Here is a 19,340-nt window from a genome sequence, read left to right on the forward strand (position 1 = left end):
GCCCACCAGCCGGCCCTCAGGAGGCTCAGCGTTCCTGCCCCGCCCCCACACCCACATCCTCCAATGGATGTTGGGGGCGGGGCGGGCTTTGTGCAGATCAGGAGTACGATTGGCTCTGCGTCTCTCCGCCCAGGCAGCGGGGCGGGGCAGCGTGGTGACGTCTCCACGAGGGGCGCGGGGCGTAGCGCGCTGTCCCTGACGCTGCTGTATTAAACGGCTGCAGGCGGCGCGAGCTGGTAGTGGGATTTCTCCGGCTTAGGCTATCTTGGCGGTCTTCCTCCGCTCGCTCACATCCTCTGAAAGCTAAGCCGGCTACACCTTCTTCCTTCCCTCAGCTTGTACCCGCGTCCCTGCGACTCCGCCACCATGTTCGAGGCGCGCCTGGTCCAAGGTTCCATCCTGAAGAAGGTGCTGGAGGCACTTAAGGATCTCATCAACGAGGCCTGCTGGGACATCAGCTCGAGTGGTGTGAACCTGCAGAGCATGGACTCGTCCCATGTCTCCTTGGTGCAGCTCACTCTGCGCTCCGAGGGCTTCGACACGTACCGCTGCGACCGTAACTTGGCCATGGGCGTGAACCTCACCAGGTGAGCCCGGGAGCCGCGGAAAGCCGGGCCCTGACCCACCCCCACCTGCGGCTCTTGGCGGGAGCGCCTCCGAGCCGGGCCCTCATTGGCTGGCGTGGGCCATCTGCGCCTTCTCATTGGCCTGTGGCGCCGGGGGGCGGGACTCATTGGAGCGCGCGGTTCTGAAAGCCCGCGCTGACTGCAGCGTGAACCGGCTCTTTCCGCGCCAAAGTCACAAAGCGGGTGGTGGCGGGAAAATGACAGGCTTCCCCGCGGGGCCAGTAAAAGACTGTTGCAGAGCTCTTTGGGCCTTACGTGCAGGTGGCCTTGGATGAGAAACGTTGGTCCTAGTTGATTTATCGCTTTATGATGTTCCCCCTAGTGATGCCACCCTATATAGGGCCAATAGCTTATTTTATTTCTGCAGAGTTGAGATGAGCCCCCTAAGATCCTGGACTTGAAAATTTTATCCAGAGCAGTGGCTTTCAACTTTTTGACCACTACCTATCTTGTACATACACATGTTTAAATCTTAAAGCTTTTGAGAAATACTTACCTGTACTACATGCATCGTGTTTTAATTGGTATGTTAGATGGTTTCTAAAGACCGTCGCTGCCCAGTAATTTACTCACCCACTAAGGGATTTGCAATTCGTAAAATACAGCTTTTTTATTTACATCCAGCGTAGTAGTGTGCGGGCTTTTTAGTTTAAATATAAATACCGCCAGATTGCATTCCAAAATGGCTGGACCGGCTTACACATCCTCTTGCAGTACGATTCCCTGACTCACTTATTCAGCAGGTGGTCTCATGGTTAGAACTGGTAACTCCTCGTTTTAATTGCCTTCGAAATCTAATAATCTTGAGAAGATGGTGTCGGTTTTAAACCCTGTGTCTTCTGTGTTCCAGCATGTCGAAAATACTAAAATGTGCTGGCAATGAAGACATCATTACATTAAGGGCTGAAGATAATGCGGACACCTTGGCACTAGTATTTGAAGCTCCAAGTAAGTCACACCCTGCTACTGAGTTGTGCTAGTGTCAGTATTTCCCAAAGCTGAGAGAAACTTAAGATAATGTTTTACGGTTTACCTTGTAGTTATTTTTTTCTCCATTTGCTTTCTTTTGGTAGATCAAGAAAAGGTTTCAGACTATGAAATGAAGTTAATGGACTTAGATGTTGAACAGCTTGGAATTCCAGTGAGTATCAAAAGTTTCTGATTGAGCATACTGTACAGTCATAATAGTTACATTAGATATGTTAATATAATAATATAATTTAAAGCCTACTTCCTAACAACTTTTTTTTTGCCTGCATGCTGATGCATGTTCCGAAGTGCAGTATTTAGACTGACATTTGTCATTTTATTAAACTACGGTATTGGTTTGAATTCACTGCTGCCAAGTACATATTTGCATTAACCTCCCTGCATCTTTTTTTTAAATTCTAGAATAGTTGATTTTTATTAAGAGTAGACTTAAAAGCTATTTTAGCAGTTAAGTTTATCAGCATCAAAGGAGAGAAGAGGTGTTCGGATGTTTAAAATGCCTAATATCATATCCTCTTGTTTTGGAAAGCAGTTAGGCCTGTTTGCATCATCATCCTTTGTAGGCCGTATCCTGCTGTCCTTTTGATTTAGCCCTGTAGGGTGAGATTCTCGTTCCCTAAATAGTGCATTCACTGTTAAAGGTTTAAGTTCTAATTTGTTTTCTTAGTATGATTATTCTTAGACCTGTCTTATATCTGCATTTATTTTTTGAGTGGGTAGAGTGTTAAATTATACAATGAATGGATTTCAAAGTAATCAGAAAACCTTAAATTCTGAGGTCTTGTTTAGATGCTGAGTCTGCAGAAAGTGAGGGTGCCAAATCTTTCATTTCCCGCAGTTGACTTTTAACTTTGTTTTATAGGAACAAGAGTATAGCTGTGTGGTAAAGATGCCTTCTGGTGAATTTGCACGCATATGCCGAGATCTCAGTCATATTGGAGATGCTGTTGTAATTTCCTGTGCAAAAGATGGGGTGAAATTTTCTGCAAGTGGAGAACTTGGAAATGGAAATATTAAGTTGTCACAAACAAGTAATGTTGATAAGGAGGAGGAAGCTGTAAGTAGTTTTTAAGTAAACAGAATACTTTGAAGAGTAACAGATTATGTCTCAGTCTACTAACGCTTCAATAAGAAAATACCGTAGACTGAGTGGCTTATAAACAATGAAAACTTATTTCTCACAGTTTTGGAGACTGGGAAGCTGGCAGATTTGGTGTCTGACAAGGACCTTCTTGGTTCACAGACTGCAGCCTTCATGCCTGATGGAAGGGACAAGGGAGTTCTCTGGGATCTCTTTTATTAAGAGCACTAATTCCATTCATGAGGACTCTGCCTTGGTAACCAGAAGCACCTCCCAAAGGCCCCATCTCCAGTACCATCACATTGGGAATTTGGTTGGGGGAGGAGGTGGAGCACATTCAGTCTGTAGCAAGGTAACTGCTAAAATTAAAGAAAGCTCTAAAGAAGAATAGACAAAATTTGCTTTTCAAAGTAACTAATTTGTGAGAACTGAAAGACATTGTTGAAATGTGCAAGTAATTTATAAGTGCCACGAGCTTAAATTTGTGAGAAGGGAATGCAAATTCAGTACATCCTTTATAAACTGCAGAAAAATGGGTTTGTATGTAAAACCCATACATAGACTAAGAGTAGGATAGGAAGCTAGGCATCTAACCATTAGCTTTCTGGAGGTATTAACTCTTTTTACCAAATAGTGGAGCATAGGACAGCAACTAAACAGGAGGATCTAGTTGGGGAGAAAAATCTAGCTATTACGAGCTTTTGTGGAATCCTTATATTAACTTTTAAATGAAGACTTTAGTGTGTGTGTACAAGTATGTACTTATCTCAAAAATCCAGGGCCTAATCCTTTTATCTTCTAAATTACATTTCACTTCCCTGCCAATCTTGATTTTTGTTCTTAATCTCAAACATTAGTTCATCCATAAATATTTTAATCTTATTTGTGGTATAAACATTTTATGACATGTAAGAAAATTATGATATTAAGGAATGTTTCAGTGTTCTACTTCCTTGGTTATTTGAATCAATATTGTAATAAGGTTCGTACATTGCAGTTCATTGATACACTCCTTAAATTTCTTTCAATCCATTGGTTCTCTCTCCAATTTCATTTTTCCCCTCTCCATTAAAATTTTGTTTGTTAAAAAAACTTAAGTCATTTGTCATCAAGTTCCCCAAAGTCTGCATTTTGTCTCCTATCCCCTACGTCAATTAATATGTTCCTCTACTCCATATTTTCTGGTAGATGCAGCTTTAGAAGCTGATGGTATTTAGGATGTTTTCTTTGTGTTGAGGGCCAGAGCGCAAGAATATTTTATAGATGGTGATATGTAGTAGGAGGCATGAGGTATCTGGATATCTTAGGGATTTTTATCAGCCATAATAATTTTTGTCAGGATCATTAAGTCATTAGGGTTTGCAGAATTGTAATACTAATGCATTTCATTCCTTTATTTATTAGCTGATTTATTTATTAGAAATATTTCCATAAAGAGTTCTCATCACATAATTTGACCACCTGACATACAGTGTAAATAGGAAAGGCAGGCTAAGTACTTAAGCTTTTTCTTTATTTACTAGTCTTCAAAATTAGTTTCATAGCACCCTCCAAAGTAATCAATAAAAGGTTTTTTTGTGTTAGAAATACACATTAGAAACGAATGGGTTGCAGTTTCTTGATGATCTGGTATGATCTTTTGTTTTCTCCCTTAGGTTACCATAGAGATGAATGAGCCAGTTCAGCTAACTTTTGCACTGAGGTACCTAAACTTCTTTACAAAAGCCACTCCACTCTCTCCTACAGTAACACTCAGTATGTCTGCAGATGTACCCCTTGGTAAGATAGTTTGTTGAATCTTGTTTTGTAGATAGTGTGTGTGGTACTTCTCAGTCATTTAACTATGTTCCTGTTTTCTTTCAGTTGTAGAGTATAAAATCGCTGATATGGGACATTTAAAGTACTATTTGGCTCCCAAGATCGAGGATGAAGAAGGATCTTAGGCATTCTTAAAATCCAAGAAAATAAGACTAAGCTCTTTGAGAACTGCTCCTAAGCTACCAGCACATACTTAAGTCTCTTCTTTGTACCTCTGAGTACATATGTAGATAACATTCTCTGTAAATAACCTTGTTTTTCCTCCATTCTCTACAGTTTGTTTAAAGAATAAAGTCCAAAGCCAAATATGGTCTTAATCTAGAAGTACTTCTGCCTTACCTAGAAATACTCTTCATGATTTTTATAAACAAAAGGATTCTGACTCTAAATGCAGTTTTGTTTTCAGTTTAAATAAAAGTTATTTGAATTTCAAGCATCACAGGACAGTGCCTTCTTTTAGACCACAATGGTTGCAAGTATCCTAGGGAATTCACAGTTAAAGCAACTTTCATGTAAATGTTCTTATTTGCTCAGTCTAGAGCAGCTTGATACATGGCATTAGATATAGCAGTAAAAAGTATTCCAAACACAGCAGGTTACAAAATATTTTGGGGGGTTCATTTGCCAAACTTACTCTGGTATCCTGACGAGCTCAGGAAATGAAAAGGAGAACAAATCTTACATATTTTATTATTTTGTCTTTTTTTTTTTAAATTAACACTTTACAGAAGCTTAATGTACCCAAAGTTTTGTGGGCTTTATAAAACTAGTATTGCTATAGAGCAGTGTTTTCTTTAGCCTAGAGAGCCTTGTACAGGAATCTTGGAAATTTTAATAGATCTGTTATAGGGCCCAAGAAATATGTGCAGATATAATTTCTCTAGTGGAAGTAGCCTTTCTTGGGACTTAATCCCTTAAAGGATGAAGATGGCTTAAATTCCATGGATGTTAGAGTTAACCGAGAAAGTGAAAAGGCCCAGCTGTTGTGAAAGACTTAAACTAAGTTCCAAGTAATAGTGCTACAAGGTCACAGATTGACATGCTGCATATCGAGAATTGCTTATTGTAGTCCTTTTTCTCACTGTATTTTGTTTGGTAGGTTAAATGACTGGTTTCTGTGTTGTACTCTAGTGAGTTACAATTACTGGACGGCAGAATTCACGCCTGGGGTAGGAATATCGGCTGCAAAGCAGCCTGATGTAAGTTTTTAGAGTGATGGAAAAATTTTACCTACACTGTGGTGGTGGTTCCAATACTATGTGCATTTGTCAAAACTAATCCAATTGTACTTTGTCATATGTAAGTTATACTTTAATAAACCTTGACCTTTTAAAAGGTTTATGTGTTGAAAAATGTCCCTTGTGGGTGGGCCTCTTACACGGGCGAGGCCTGATGACACGGAGCGGTAAACAAGCAAGAATGTGGGACTACAGGAGAACAGTATGGTATAGGGTCGTAGAGACGGTGGTGCCCCTCTAGGAGAGGCTACTGCCCTGGGCAGAGGGACACTGGACAGCTCAGGTCTTCCAGAAGCTTCGCAAGCTCGGCTTCCGCCTCCTGCGGGCGCCACTGCGCTCCCTGCACTGCTCGAAGGGTCTGAAAAAAAGAACGTAGCCCACTAGTCCCGGGCCCGACTGTGACCCAGGCGGTCCGGCTCCCTAGGCACCCGCCCGCCTGGGCAGAGGTGGTCGGCCGCCTGCCTAGACTGCGGCGCCTCCCGAAACCTCAGGGGACGCGTTCCAACCGCGTAGTCCTAAGGCCCCGACGCCACAAAGCAGGCCGCTCACACGAGCACCGCTAAAACGTGACGGAGAGCGCAATGAGACGGTGTCGCTCCCGGTGACGCCACGTCCGGCGCGCCGCCTTCCGGCACGCCATTTCCGGCGCCCGCCGGATGGGGGTGGGGCGGCAGTTGGGGGAGGCGGGCCATGAGGCTTCGGGCGCGCCTGCTGCCAACCGGGAGCAAGCTGTCGGTTCGCGGGCGGCCTGGCCGGGGCTCCGGTAAGGCGTTCGTGCGGCGGGGCGAAAGCGGAAGCGCCCGACTTCAGGCTCGCGACGCGGCCCAGAGAGCTCTCCCCGCGGAACTCAAGCCCCGAGTCTTGGGTGTGGAGTGCTCGCCCCCCCGGGGCACGGCTGGCCTCCTTCCAGAAACGGGCTTTTGCTTTCAGTCTAAATTCGCATCGGTTTTTATTTCTCTTCCTGGCTAGGTCTGCAGGCGGGCAAGGAGATTGGCGGCACGTAGTGCCAGGCACTGTGCTTTGCTGATGCTTTAAAAATTCTTGCAACATTCAAATGCTGAGGAAATTTAGGGGTTGCGGTGAAACTGGTTAAAAAAAAAAAAGCCTGTTGGGAGCTTAGACTGGTACTTAGAAAACATCGGTTTACATTTTTCCTTTACTCTTTTAGAATTCTTACTGTTTGCCACCAATAAGCATTCGTCTCCTCTTTCTCTCACGCTCTGCGCTTTTGGTGTTCTGATGCGGTGTGAATAGTTAATGACAGAGTACGTAAACTTTTTTTAAAGACTAATACAAATTAGAAGTGATTAAATGCCCTCAAAACCCCACATATTGTTAGTTTGGACTTTAAGGTTTATAGAATTAAATTTAGATCCTCTTGTAATTAGGATCGCAACATTTAAAAACCTAGTATTTGCCTCAGTTTGATCTAACCCTTTCAGAAAAACATATGTTAGCTTACCCTTATTTTTTCAGTACTTGAATTCTGTGCCAGTATATAGTTACTAAGAAGGGGCTTGACCATTTAGCCCCAGTACCTTCATAATGCTAATTAATTTAGATTGACTGCAGGCCACTTAAAACAGCTCATTCGGTATTAGGTATATATAAAGCACTTAAAACAGTACCTGTCACCTAACTAGCACTAGGTAGGTTAACTGCCATTGTAATGGTGATGATTATTTGCAAAATGTCATGCCAGAGGAAGGCTAGTCCTTATTTTTGTTTTTTTATGTTACTCTCATTGAAATACTTAATTTTCTTTTTAAAGATATGTTTCGCTTTTAGAAATCAAATAGCTTCACAATCAAAATAGATTTACTTCTTTCATTGGTATAACTTTGTAATTTTATGGAAGAAAAGTACACAAATTACAAATGTTTTTCAATTTAAATATTGTTTTTTTAATGTTACCATCTTTTACACCGGTGTCATGATGACCATGATTTCATTGCTGGAGTCAGCTTTGAATATTTTGAACAAAAACCGGATTTTATTCAGGTTTTTGTTTGTTTGTTTGTTTGTTATTAATGTAGCTGTAGAAGTAACCTGGAAAGTGAGATCACTACTTTCAGTGCTTGGGGTGGAGCAGAGACACAGGCAAGTCAGAGGGCACTGATTTGGTAGCCAGTAGCTTATCCACATTTACAACAAGAAGCTTTATAGATCTGTATTAAAAGGGAAATAGAGGGAAAATCAGAGGGAAATAGGCAAAATACGTATGTAAATGTATTCCATTCTCTACCCTCCCTCCTCTCTCCCTGGCAAATAAGAGAATCATTTGAGTATATACTCCTCTTGCTGTTTCTGGTAGCAAGGACAGGGGACAGGCAATACTATAGCAGAATGGCTGAAAAAATGGACTTTGATGTCAGGTGGACTTAAGTCACCACTTTCACCTACTGTCTGTGTGACTTTGGAAAAATTAGGAGGCAGAGAAACATTGGTGGCAAAATAAACATAAGATCTGTTTCTTGGCAAATGTCTTGACTCTCATTCTACTAGGACAAACCAGAGTAGATAAATAATGACAGTGTTTTCACTTTGTCAGAGGAATACCAGGTTCTAAGAACAGCAGAGCCTAAATTGCCAGTTGCTCGTGTGACATTGCAGCCCGGAACTCCAATACCTATAGCAGACACATTGTTGTCTCCTGCAGAGAATAATACTTTTCTTTGTTTTCAGGCTGTAGCTTTGTCAGCGTGTTATGATGCCATCTCGTACCAACCTGGCTACTGGAATCCCCAGTAGTAAAGTGAAATACTCAAGGCTCTCCAGCACAGACGATGGCTACATTGACCTTCAGGTAAATGCAGAAGGGAGCTGATAAGATTGGCTGGCTCTGTTTCTGCTGAGTTAGCAGGAAGACCTTCCAGGTGGAGGTTTTGCTAACTGTCCCTAAGGATTAGAGGGAGCTGCAAGAAAGAAACTCATCTGTGAGATTCTTTCAGCCATAGCCTGCAGAAGAAGGGACTGTGGCAGAGCAGTTTTGAACCAATGTAAATATTGTCCATTTCTAAGAAATTTTAGTTGTAAAATGCCAGAGTCCAGTAGTTGCAAATTTCATTGAGTTTATCTGAAAATAATCAGGTTGCATTTTGCTAAGTAGAATTTTTTTAAGGACTGTGTCATTGGTTTGTTTACACTTTAGTCAAAACCAGTTCATCTTTTAAGGGAGAAACTAACTGCTAAAGCCAGCAGATTGTGGGAGTCTTCCTTCTTTCCTGATGTCATGAGATCCAATTTATTAAAGGTATTCTTTGTGGCAAACAGTAAGTAAGACAGAATATTAAGTTTGTGTCCTACCCTCATCATTGTTTATAAACTACTTCATTGCATATAAGATACTAGCATTCCCTTTGCCCACTTCCCCTTAGAATAGAATATTTTAGGTGGAACCAGGACCAAGGAGGAAATAGCAGGAACCCATCCTTTTAAATATAAACAGATCAATTATTGTTTGACTTTTTGGATCCACCCTTGAAGGAGAGAGTTTTTCTTTTTCTTTCTTTCTTTCTTTTTTTTTTTTTTTTTAAGTACATCTCAGAAGCTTCCAGCCAGTTAGGTCAGATACAACATGAGCCAAACCTTAGTAATCTGTCTCTGAATCTTAACCTTGAATTGAACTTGTTAATAAGGAGGTTACTTGCCCTGAGGGGCAGGCAACTAATGCTTTAGAAAAAGTTGTTTCTAAAACATTTGACTGCATGCTGACTTAGCTTTGAATGCCAGAAGTCATTTATTTTCTTTCTTACTTTTCCACAGCGTGATACTCACTCTTCATCCCCATGGATTAGCCTTCCATGTGCCAAGCACATAATAAACACGTGTAATTAATGAATGACCACAAAGTGCCTTTTGTTTTTGTAAGAAGAAAGCTTTTTTATGGTACAATGAATGGTCTGTAGAATGAGACTAGAACTAGAAAGAGTAACATTCTGCTGGGACTCCCTCGAGTGACCGTTAGCGCAGTTTAACTGGAGCGTCAGCTGCTGCCTGTGCTTTTCCCTTCTCCCCCAGAGCTACGCTGGATAGTAGGACTTACTTCAAGACACACGAAACATCCAGATTGGTTCTTCTTATCCTCCCTGTTTTAAAGTGTCTAAGCCCTGGTGTATTCATAATGCTCTTCCTTGTCTTTTTTGTTTCTCTTCCAGTTTAAGAAAAGCCCCCCTAAGATCCCATACAAGGCCATTGCGCTTGCTACAGTGCTGTTTTTGATTGGCACCTTTCTCATTATCATAGGCTCCCTCCTGCTGGCGGGCTATATCAGCAAAGGGGTAAGTGGAGGGGCTGGTGGGAAAGCCATGAGATGTTTAAAATGTGAGCCAGGACTCTATTGTTTTACATTCATATCTGGTACAGCAGATTCCAGCAGGAAAGAGAAAGGGATTTTCTTTTGGATTTTATTCTCTGATAATAAGATGTGTTTCTTTCTTTGAGCCACAACAGATTCTCCCACAGTTCCTGTAAGGTGGGTATGGCTGGTAGGCACATTTTTCCCTCTGGATATGGGGCAATTTTCCTACCATCATAGTTTGGAACAGCAAAGCTGAGCCTGGCATTAAAGACTCTTGACTGACGAAGGCCACGACTAGAGTAGAATGCTGCTTGCTGTTACAGCTTTGCAGTTCCTCAGACGTACTGCTGTAGTCAGTGCTTGAGGAGAAACGGTGAGGCTTGTATAGGTCTGGGGCTGCTGACCAAGCCAGGAGTTTGGCTCATGGATCAGATATTTCATAAATTGGATTTGGTTGGAGTTTCTGTTGAGCTTCAATATGATACCTTAGAAACCTAAAGTGGTTTTTGGTGGTTCTTTCTCTTGGATTGTATACAGTTGCTTCTACAAAGTGTCTAAGTTGCGCTAAACTAATATTGACGGTAATTCACGTCCATTCTTCAATGCAAACCAAGCCAGGGAATGATGGTCATATTGCTCTGCAGAAGGAACACAGCCAGGAGCTAAAACTGTGGGCATTATCGCTGGAATTGTAAATAGTAGCATTGTCACAATAAAATGGCTGCTTTTAGAAGTGTATCTAATTTGCCTTAGGTCCTTAGCTATAAATAAATTATGTGGCTGCCAGATGCTTACTTGGGGCAATTTAAGCTTGACCGTCTAACTTCAGGACTGTGCCTTCAGTCAAGTTTCATTGCAGCATGCAGTGCTAACCCTGGGGGCAGGAGCAGGGGTCTATTCGTGATGTAAAAATTGAGAATAGAGGTGAAATCCACATGCAACAAATATCACTTCACCTTGCGTGGTTTATCAAAGACTACTTTAGAAATAAGGATAAAGGTGTTAATTAAGAAAATCACTTAATAGTTTTTTTAGTTTTTCACTTTTTTTTTGGTGAAACTACAAGATTTTTATTTAAAAAAATTTTTTTCTTTCCATTATGGTTTATTACAAGATATTGAATATAGTTCTGTGCTGTACAGTAGGTCCTTGTTGTTTATCTGTTTTTTTTTAACTTTTTTATTGAGTTACAGTCATTTTACAATATTGTGTCAAATTCCAGTGTAGAACACAATTTTTCAGTTATACATGAATATACATATATTCATTGTCACATTTTTCTTCGCTGTGAGCTAGTTTTTCACTTTTTATTGCAAACGTTTCAAAACAGTAGGTGCAATAATTTAATGAACCCCTGCCACGTGTACCCCACAGAGCATCAACAGTTATGTTTTGTTTCATCTACACCCCCAACTTTTTTTCTGGTAAACTAAAGAAAATACCAGATTTGCATTTGCTGATAAATTCATAAGTGTGCATCCTCAGTATGCATCTCTAACAGTTTTTACATAAATCTTGGGGTGCTAGCTTAATATCATTTACCTTGTTTTTCTATTTCTCATATATCTGGCAAACTGTTAGATTTAGGGACTTGCTTAGATCTACTTTAGTTTTATTTTAGAAAGAATATTTCGTAGGGGTTGCTGTGTAATTGCTATTGCACACTGGTTCTCAAACTTCAGTGTCTGTCAGCATCACCTGGCAAACGTGTTCCCACACAAGTTCCCTGACCCTAGTCCCAGAGGCTCTAGTTTTGTAGGTCTAGGGTTTAGCATGAGAATTTGCATTTCTGACAAGTTCCCAGGTGATGGTAGTGGTCCAAGGACCACACTTTGAGAACCATTGCTATATAGCATTACATTAGGAGGCACATAATGGTTGTCTAAATTTTTATTTGATATTAAGATTGACTACTGGTTTCACATGTCTTCAGTCTAATTCATTCATTAAGGAGTTATGCCCCATTACCCTTTGCACTGATGAGTCCAGTTCTAACATTTTCTGCATTTATCAGCTAAAATTCTTCTAGAACTTTCTCAAATCCACTATTTGGCTACCCTGAAATGCAGTGTGTGTAGTGAAGGTAGGAAAAATGTTTGATGATTTCTCTTTAATTATCAACTTTTATGAAATTATACCTAGCAACCTCTAAAGGTGACCACAGAATTGCTAGTGTCACTATAAGCTCATCACCTTTTTACATATTTGTGTTTCAGTCAACTGCAGTCTGTATACTTTTTAATATATAAATTGTCCCATGTTTGCTCAGCAGGAGCCTCTTCAAGTTACTCCTGTGTCTTTTAAAGCTGACCCAGGTAGCTTTTAACAGCTTTCTTGCTCAGCAAGTTATCCCAGGCCCAGCTATAGATTTCCTGTCCCCCCAGCTTGTAAATAGCCATTTCTCTAAGGAGCCCTGGTTTCTTTATGGGAGATAGACTTAGAGATCACAAACTGGACATTAATCGTTCTCATTGCTATTGGGTTTCATTGTTCCTAGGCCTTTTCAGTGACAGAGTTAGGAAATAGGTATCTTTTAGAAAACAAAGGAAAATCATATTGTATAGATATAATAGCATGTAGATGTAGTATAATATATAGATATTTGCCATGCAAATTTAAGACTAGAGTTTGAACTTAATTTCTTTGATTTTAGGTATGTATATCTGTCCTAATGATATTGATATAGTTACTTACATCCCTTATTCTACATTATACGTATAATAGTTTCAAAATAACAGCAGAATTAATGCTAAGTAAAAGAAGGCTGAATGCACTGTATGTTTCCTTTGCAATTCTTTTAACCCTTGGGATCTATCCCACTAGGGATGTACAGTCGAAATCCTGCAAAAAGTGAAAGAAGCAGAAAAGTAGAAAATATAAAATAAGATGATAGAAAAAGTACCGAGCATGTTAATTGTGAGAGTTGTAGACTTTATTCTTTTTAATGCTCAGGTAGTGCCCTTCAAGTTCTCTTCCCTTGGTTTTAAGCTTGCGTTCACTGAGTCATGTGTGCCAGCTGGGGCTACTTGCTTTACGTGTGTCACCTCATTTAGTTTTCACTAGAACCATATGAGGGAAATAATCCTATTTCCGTTTCTGAATGAAACAGCCAAACTTACATTGATCAAATAGCCTATCAATATACATTGTGTAAATAGCCCTGTTAAAAGAAGATTTTTTAGATTAGGTGCAAGTCTTTAGGGAAATCTTCCTAAGCTTAAAAACAACGGGAAAAATCACAAAGAACAAGAAGAATAAATTTAACTGTATAAACATTTAAAACTGCACCTACGCAGGAGAGGCAAAGCAGTTTTGTAAAGGTGAATCCATTCATTTAGCAGATTTATTAAGCCTCTATTATATGTTGGACACAGCTGGGGATAACAGGGATGAACAAAGTCCCTGCCCTCATGGAACGCCCCCAAAAGTTGAAGCCCTATTAATAAAGAAACTAAATACCATTCCTCCCTCTCTGACCTATGAATTGTGCTTGTGGGAATGAATATATCCTAAGAAAATAACCTGGAAGACCAGGCAAACCGCTGAAGTTTATTGTGGTATTCTGTGCAGTTACAGAAGGTATCCAGCTGTCTGGGGTCTGGTTAAGTAAGATTGTAACATCCATTATGGTGGAATGTTACATGTCATAGCTGACATACAACATTTTATTGGTTTCAGGTGTACAGCAGGATTTGGTATTTGTATATTTTGGGAAATGATCACCACAATAAGTCTATTTAACATCCATTACCACAAATAGCTATTTTTTTTCTTGTGTTGAGAATTTTTAAGATCTACTCTCTCAGCAACTTTCACGTATATAATACAGTATTATTAACTACAGACACCATGCTCTACGTATACCCCTAGGACTTAGTTATTTTATACCTGGAAGTTTGTACCTTTTGACCACCTTTTCACCCATTTCACCTACCTCCCTTTGTCCCCCCAGTTAAGAGCTTTTAGTAGTATTTTGGCAATTGTTTGTTGTAATTGCCAAATTTGTCCCAAATTTTTGTCTCAGAAACAGAGTATAGTGTATTCACAACTAAAAACTTCAAAGGAGTGGAAGGAAATAAGCCAAAATATCTATGGATGAACATGGATAATTTCTCTAACTTTTTGTACTTTGCAGTTTTTCTGCAATTGATAAGGAGGAAAAGAGACATAAACCTTTCCCCTTGGTAGTGTACCACCCAAAGAAAATGCTCTGAAAAGTGTAAAATAACTGATCTTTGCATTGGACCCTTGCTTTATTTTATTCTAAAATGTATTACTTGCAAGGAACTGATGTGCTTTCCTCCTTCTGCCACCAGGGGGCAGACCGAGCCGTTCCTGTCCTGATCATTGGCATCCTGGTGTTCCTGCCAGGATTTTACCACCTGCGCATCGCCTACTACGCATCCAAAGGCTACCGGGGTTACTCCTACGATGACATTCCAGACTTTGATGACTAGCACCCACCTCAGTCCTGACGAGAAGAGTCACAGATGAGACCGAGCCCAGCTTTAAGACACTGAGCAGAAACTATGGCTAAGGGCTGAGGAGCTCTGCAGTTGCAGATGTTTAACAAAACCGTGGCCAGATTATATGGGTCCATCCTAAAGATGTTAACTGAGCTGACAACCAGCTCGTTAGGACAGTCTCCCTTTTTCATCTCCTGGCCCTGGCTAAAACCCCTGACAAGTTTTCCTACATGAATGTGTATCATGGAAGAGTAGCAGTGTGAATTGTATGGAAAAGTGGGAGGTTTTTCTCTAGTGGAAAGTGTTGCTGCCACCACCCTTTTCAGAGCTGAGCATTTCTTTTAACTAGTCCTCATTGTCAATATGTTCTTGTGGCAAATGGAAGAATGCAGTATGTCAGATTTCTTATTAGTAAGTAAGTTATTTTGAAAGTCTCTAAGTGTCTTATCCCCATACTCGCCTCTCACTTTGTGTTCTAGTGGAAGACCTTGGCAAGATCAATATCAGTGTGAGTGCATCTGTAATATTTTTTACTTGCTTATTAACAGCAACCAGGAAGTTTTTCAACCCTCAGAGCAAGTTTTCAAAATGTAAACACTTTCTCCTTATTCACAAATCCTTGGCCAGCTCTGATCTGGTAAAGTGATAGGTTGGCCAGCATATAATTTGGATCATTCTGTCCTTTGTAGATGAAGATGTTCTGTAGATCATGCTTTTAAGGACTGGACTTTTGGCTGTTTCCTAAGGAAAAATGTAGATAAGCAGTTATTAGAGTTTATAAACCCATTGTTAGCACCTTGTGTTATGATGTCATTCTGCTGAAGGCCATAAGAATTGGCCTAGATCTCTAGAGGACTAGACTGCCTTAGTTTGATTTTGTTCCCTAGCTTGCAAAAAGTGATTTATATTCAAAAGAAATTAAAATGTCAAAATCTAAATGCTAGACTTAAAAGTTAACTTTAAACATATTTCAGAAAACAGTTTAGTGATTATATGATATCTTTGATCCTAATACCCAGGACTTCCTTTGTTTTTAGATAACTGGCATTGTGTGCCAGACTGCTTTCCAGTCATTCTTTTACTCTGAAGTTACGGACTTGACCGACTAGAAGTCTGGAAGTGCCATCAACTGAGATTTGGAGGGCTGTGGGTAGAGCTAGGTTATTGGGGAAGATGAGCTCAACTTTGGATATGTTAAATTTTGGATGTCTACTTGCTGGCCAAGTGGAGATGTTGAGTCAGCAATTGAAGTGTGCAGTTTTGGAGTTCAGAAACGGAGTCGAGGCTATAATTAGAAATTTGGGAGTCAGTGTTGGGCCAATATCTAAGAGCCATGGAACTGGATGAGATCACCTATGGAGTGAGAACATATGGGGAAAAAACTAGGTTAGGACTCAGCCAATGAGAGACAGAGAGGGGGCACCTGAAGCAGCCTCCAAGATGAGGTGCATTTTACAATGGAAAGGTAGGCGGGGAGTCCAGTCTTCTAATTAAAGTTCTTAGGTTTTGGCAGTGAAAATATGAGGAAATACATAACGCTTTATCCTGGGCAGTGTTGCAAAGCTCAGACCAGGAAGTTTTGGCCAAACCAAATATTTGATCCTTTTTATAAGGGTAATGAGGCTACCAGTAAGGGGGGAAAAATCCAAATGCAGTGGTAGAGGGGAGTAAAAGGCCCGGTCCCCAACCTTGTCTAAGTCTCTCGTGTACCCTTCTAGAAATGTCCTAAGCACATGTCTATATCCTTTAAAAAAAAAAAAAAAAAAACAGAAACCTCGGACGCCCATGATACAGTTCTGTAATTTTTTTCCCACTTATTCTATGCATCTTTACCATATCCATGGAGATCAGCCACATTCTCTTTAACATACATCATGTGAGCAGTTTTCCACAGATAGTTGTGCCTGTAGTTACAAGGTCCTAAGAGCAGAGACCATAAAAGTCAGGTTCCTGGAGGAGGAACTGCCTCTTGGGTGTTCCCTGGGGAATGGCCCTTGCTCTTCCATTGGAACATAATCTCATTCTAGTTGGGATTGCTACCCTTTTATTTAAGTATTGTTTATTAAGTCAGAATCAGACTCCTTATAACTATGCTCTGACAGCAATTGTGTATTCTGGTTCTTTATAGAAAACATCTAACCTCCATAATAACAGTGAATGTTCCTGGGACTCTTTGCCAGATGTTGTGCCAAGCGCTTTTATTACATACTCTATTTCATTTCAATCCTTGGAAAAATCTTGAGTTGGGTAGGATTCTTAGGTTATAGGTTATTTGGGACTTATGTTTAGGACCAATCCTGAATTTCCCTTGCCAAGTGTGAAAGTCACATGCCTTTAGGGGCTGGACATGTAAAGAAATGGAGGGCAGAGAGATGGACAGGATTATTGAGGTCAATTGTCGAATGTATATTTTACCTAAAAGCAGCCTCTTCATCCCTTTAAGTGTTGGCCAAACCATGTGCTCTAGCTGTATGAGGCTTCCCTTATTTGCAACAAGGATTGGCTCTCATTCGTCATTTCCAGCATCCTCCCCAGTTGCATCAGCTGCTCCACATATGATGGCAGTTTCAGGCCGGTTCCCTCCAGATAGGCTTCACCTGGTCATTGTGCCAGGTGCATGTTGATTACTTCCTTTCTGTTGATTGTCAGGTGCGGAGGGTACAGTAGAAAAAGATAGGGTTTAGTCATTGAGGAGCAGAGGTTGCCAACTAGTGGCCACAGGTGTTGGCCAGCATTTTGTTTTAAAAATGGAGAAGTTCACATGATCTGGATTTGGGGCTTTTAAAAAAAAAAGAATGAATAGATTTTTCTTACTGAGTAACCACAGCCAACTTGAGCAAAGTAGTGTTGCAGCAGCTTTGAGCAGAATTCACCAGTTCACTGCAGTTCCCGCCACTGGTTGGTTACTTTTGTACCAAATCTGCTAGTTTTCTTCATTAAGGGCAAAGAATGTGTCCCACAAATTCTAGCACAGTGCTGGTGGGCATTTAGGTTTATTGAATGAAGAACCAAAGTCAAGAGTGCATTTCTGTCCCAGGTCAGGATGTTCCTTTGAGGCTGGTACCATTTGATTCAGACTTTCCTAAATGACCCTCTGCCAGCTGCTCTTTGGACAGCTCCTCTTTTGGTGCTACCTGTGAGTCAGGTCTCTGCCCGGCACCCCCTGCTCAGGCTGATGAGCCCAGTTCACAGCCACCTGCAAGTCCCTTCCTCCAGGGTCGCGCGTGTCCCTGCCGGCTGGCACAGAAGCGCCTCCTGTTACTGGTGCGGTGAGGGAAGCTGGTATGGGATGAGAACAGCCTTGAGTTTCTGCTGACCATCAAAGGATCATAAGCCAAATCAGCTCACCTTAGTCGCCTTGCCCTGCCATCTAATTTCCTATCCAGGGGCCTCTCCTAAATACGGTCCCACTGGTTTGCGGTCTCACGGTGTGGAGTCCACTCAGGGTTTAGTGCCAGGGTGGAAAGGGCACACGCAGTCTTACTCCCTGTAAGGTATTGTGCAACTTACCTCTGAAGCCCCAGTTTCCTTATCTCCTAAAGTGAAGATAACCACTTCCTACCCCGAAGGGTAATTGTGAGGATTAAATGAAACAATCTGGGAGGGTGCTTTGTGTAGAGCCTGGCTTCCAGTAAGGGAAGCTGCTGTTTGAGAGAATGAAGAAGCTCACTGTTTTGGCTTCAGGGCGTCTTGCCTGGGGCAAGGCTGCAGAGGAGGGAGGAGGGCCCATGTTGGATCCCTGGGGCCAGCCTGAAGAACTTGCAGTTCCCTGAAGGGACGACCCCAGGGCCTGGGCCAGAGGCAGCACGGCAGGCGGGGGCCTCGCCCAGGCCCGGCTCCCTTCCCTGACCGCTGCCGGTGGGACGGGGTGAGGAGGCCTCCAGCCCCTGGCCCTCCTCCAGCACGCAGCTGCTTCAGCCCTTCTCTGGAACAAGATGGAAAGGAAGAGGACCAAAGCCCCCCCCTGTAGCCAACACGTGGGCCACCAGAGACCCCTGCAGGGAAGGCCCCCCAGGGAAGGCGGTGGATGACACAGGAAGACGGGATGATACGGCTGGAGCACCCTCAGACCGCCTCTCCCTGGAGCTTGGTCCCTGTTTTCACCTCTCCCTCCCTGCACTTCCCTTCTCAGCCTTGCCCTTGGACATTCAAGGGTGGGCTGTGGACCAGCAGCATCAGCATCCTCCCGGAGCTTGTTGGGTGCACAGAATCTTGGGCCTGCTCAGACTGCTAAATCAGAACCTGCGTCTTAACTAGACCCCCAGGGGCTCCATTGCCTGTCAGTGTCGGAGCAGCGCTGATCTGGGGTGCCTTGTGCCTCCCAGTCCATTTCCTCACTTTAGGACTGGACCTCCTCTGGTCGTGCGGGTGGCCAGGGGTGGGGAGCACCCAGAAGTCTGGCCCCTCCTTCTCCACCCACCATTATTCTCCAGCTAAAGCAGTAACCCCCAAGGTCTTGAGGAAGCTTCATACCAGTGGTACAGAAATATTGAAGGAAGCTTTGTGAAGATTCTTTTTTTGTGCGTGTGTGAGTAGTGAGAAGTCCTACAGGTGGGGAAGGTCTGTGGCGGAAGTGGAAGCACGCCTTGGTGCTCTGAAGGCCGGGGGAAGGGACAATGCGTACTTTATGGCCCAGTGAGAGGCAGGATGTTTTCTCTTGGTTTCTGTGGGAGACAGAGTGGCTCAGGAACTGACCCTGAACCCTGAGGGTGCTGGCTTTCCTCCCTGTCCCTGTGGGTCTCTGATGCCTCCAGTCTTTCATTCCTATCACTAACTTGAGAAGATTCAACTAGAAAATGTTCCAGGCTAGGGGATAAAGGT

General features: G+C 42.2%; 2 protein-coding genes across 4 annotated transcripts; both read left to right on the plus strand.

The window, feature by feature from the left end:
* Positions 1-164: 164 nt before the first annotated feature.
* On the plus strand, positions 165-5,854 carry PCNA (proliferating cell nuclear antigen). Its single transcript, XM_006187085.3, has 6 exons — positions 165-587; positions 1,477-1,574; positions 1,700-1,767; positions 2,479-2,673; positions 4,353-4,476; positions 4,561-5,854. The coding sequence occupies exons 1-6, from the start codon at positions 367-369 to the stop codon at positions 4,638-4,640; spliced, it is 786 nt and encodes a 261-aa protein (XP_006187147.1). The 5' UTR covers positions 165-366; the 3' UTR covers positions 4,641-5,854.
* Positions 5,855-6,376: 522 nt separating this feature from the next.
* TMEM230 (transmembrane protein 230) lies at positions 6,377-16,308 on the plus strand. 3 transcript variants are annotated; one of them, XM_006187086.3, is made up of 4 exons: positions 6,377-6,516; positions 8,439-8,559; positions 9,911-10,033; positions 14,370-16,308. In XM_006187086.3, exons 2-4 carry the CDS (start codon positions 8,461-8,463, stop codon positions 14,508-14,510), a joined length of 363 nt encoding a protein of 120 aa, XP_006187148.1. In that variant the 5' UTR covers positions 6,377-6,516; positions 8,439-8,460; the 3' UTR covers positions 14,511-16,308. The 3 variants fall into 3 exon arrangements, with proteins under 3 accessions (XP_006187148.1, XP_032317762.1, XP_032317763.1); XM_032461871.1 differs by lacking the exon at positions 6,377-6,516 and adding an exon at positions 6,868-7,018; XM_032461872.1 differs by lacking the exon at positions 6,377-6,516 and adding an exon at positions 8,928-9,006.
* Positions 16,309-19,340: the final 3,032 nt, after the last annotated feature.

Source organism: Camelus ferus, chromosome 19 (assembly GCF_009834535.1).
Source record: "Camelus ferus isolate YT-003-E chromosome 19, BCGSAC_Cfer_1.0, whole genome shotgun sequence".
Classification (NCBI taxonomy): domain Eukaryota; kingdom Metazoa; phylum Chordata; class Mammalia; order Artiodactyla; family Camelidae; genus Camelus; species Camelus ferus.

Coding starts and splice junctions, on each gene's coding strand:
- PCNA (XM_006187085.3), top strand. CDS start 367: ATGTTCGAGGCGCGCCTGGTCCAAGGTTCCATCCTGAAGAAGGTGCTG. Junction 588..1,476: donor ATGGGCGTGAACCTCACCAG/GTGAGCCCGGGA, acceptor TCTGTGTTCCAG/CATGTCGAAAATACTAAAAT. Junction 4,477..4,560: donor GTCTGCAGATGTACCCCTTG/GTAAGATAGTTT, acceptor GTTTTCTTTCAG/TTGTAGAGTATAAAATCGCT.
- TMEM230 (XM_006187086.3), top strand. CDS start 8,461: ATGATGCCATCTCGTACCAACCTGGCTACTGGAATCCCCAGTAGTAAA. Junction 8,560..9,910: donor ATGGCTACATTGACCTTCAG/GTAAATGCAGAA, acceptor TTTCTCTTCCAG/TTTAAGAAAAGCCCCCCTAA. Junction 10,034..14,369: donor CGGGCTATATCAGCAAAGGG/GTAAGTGGAGGG, acceptor TTCTGCCACCAG/GGGGCAGACCGAGCCGTTCC.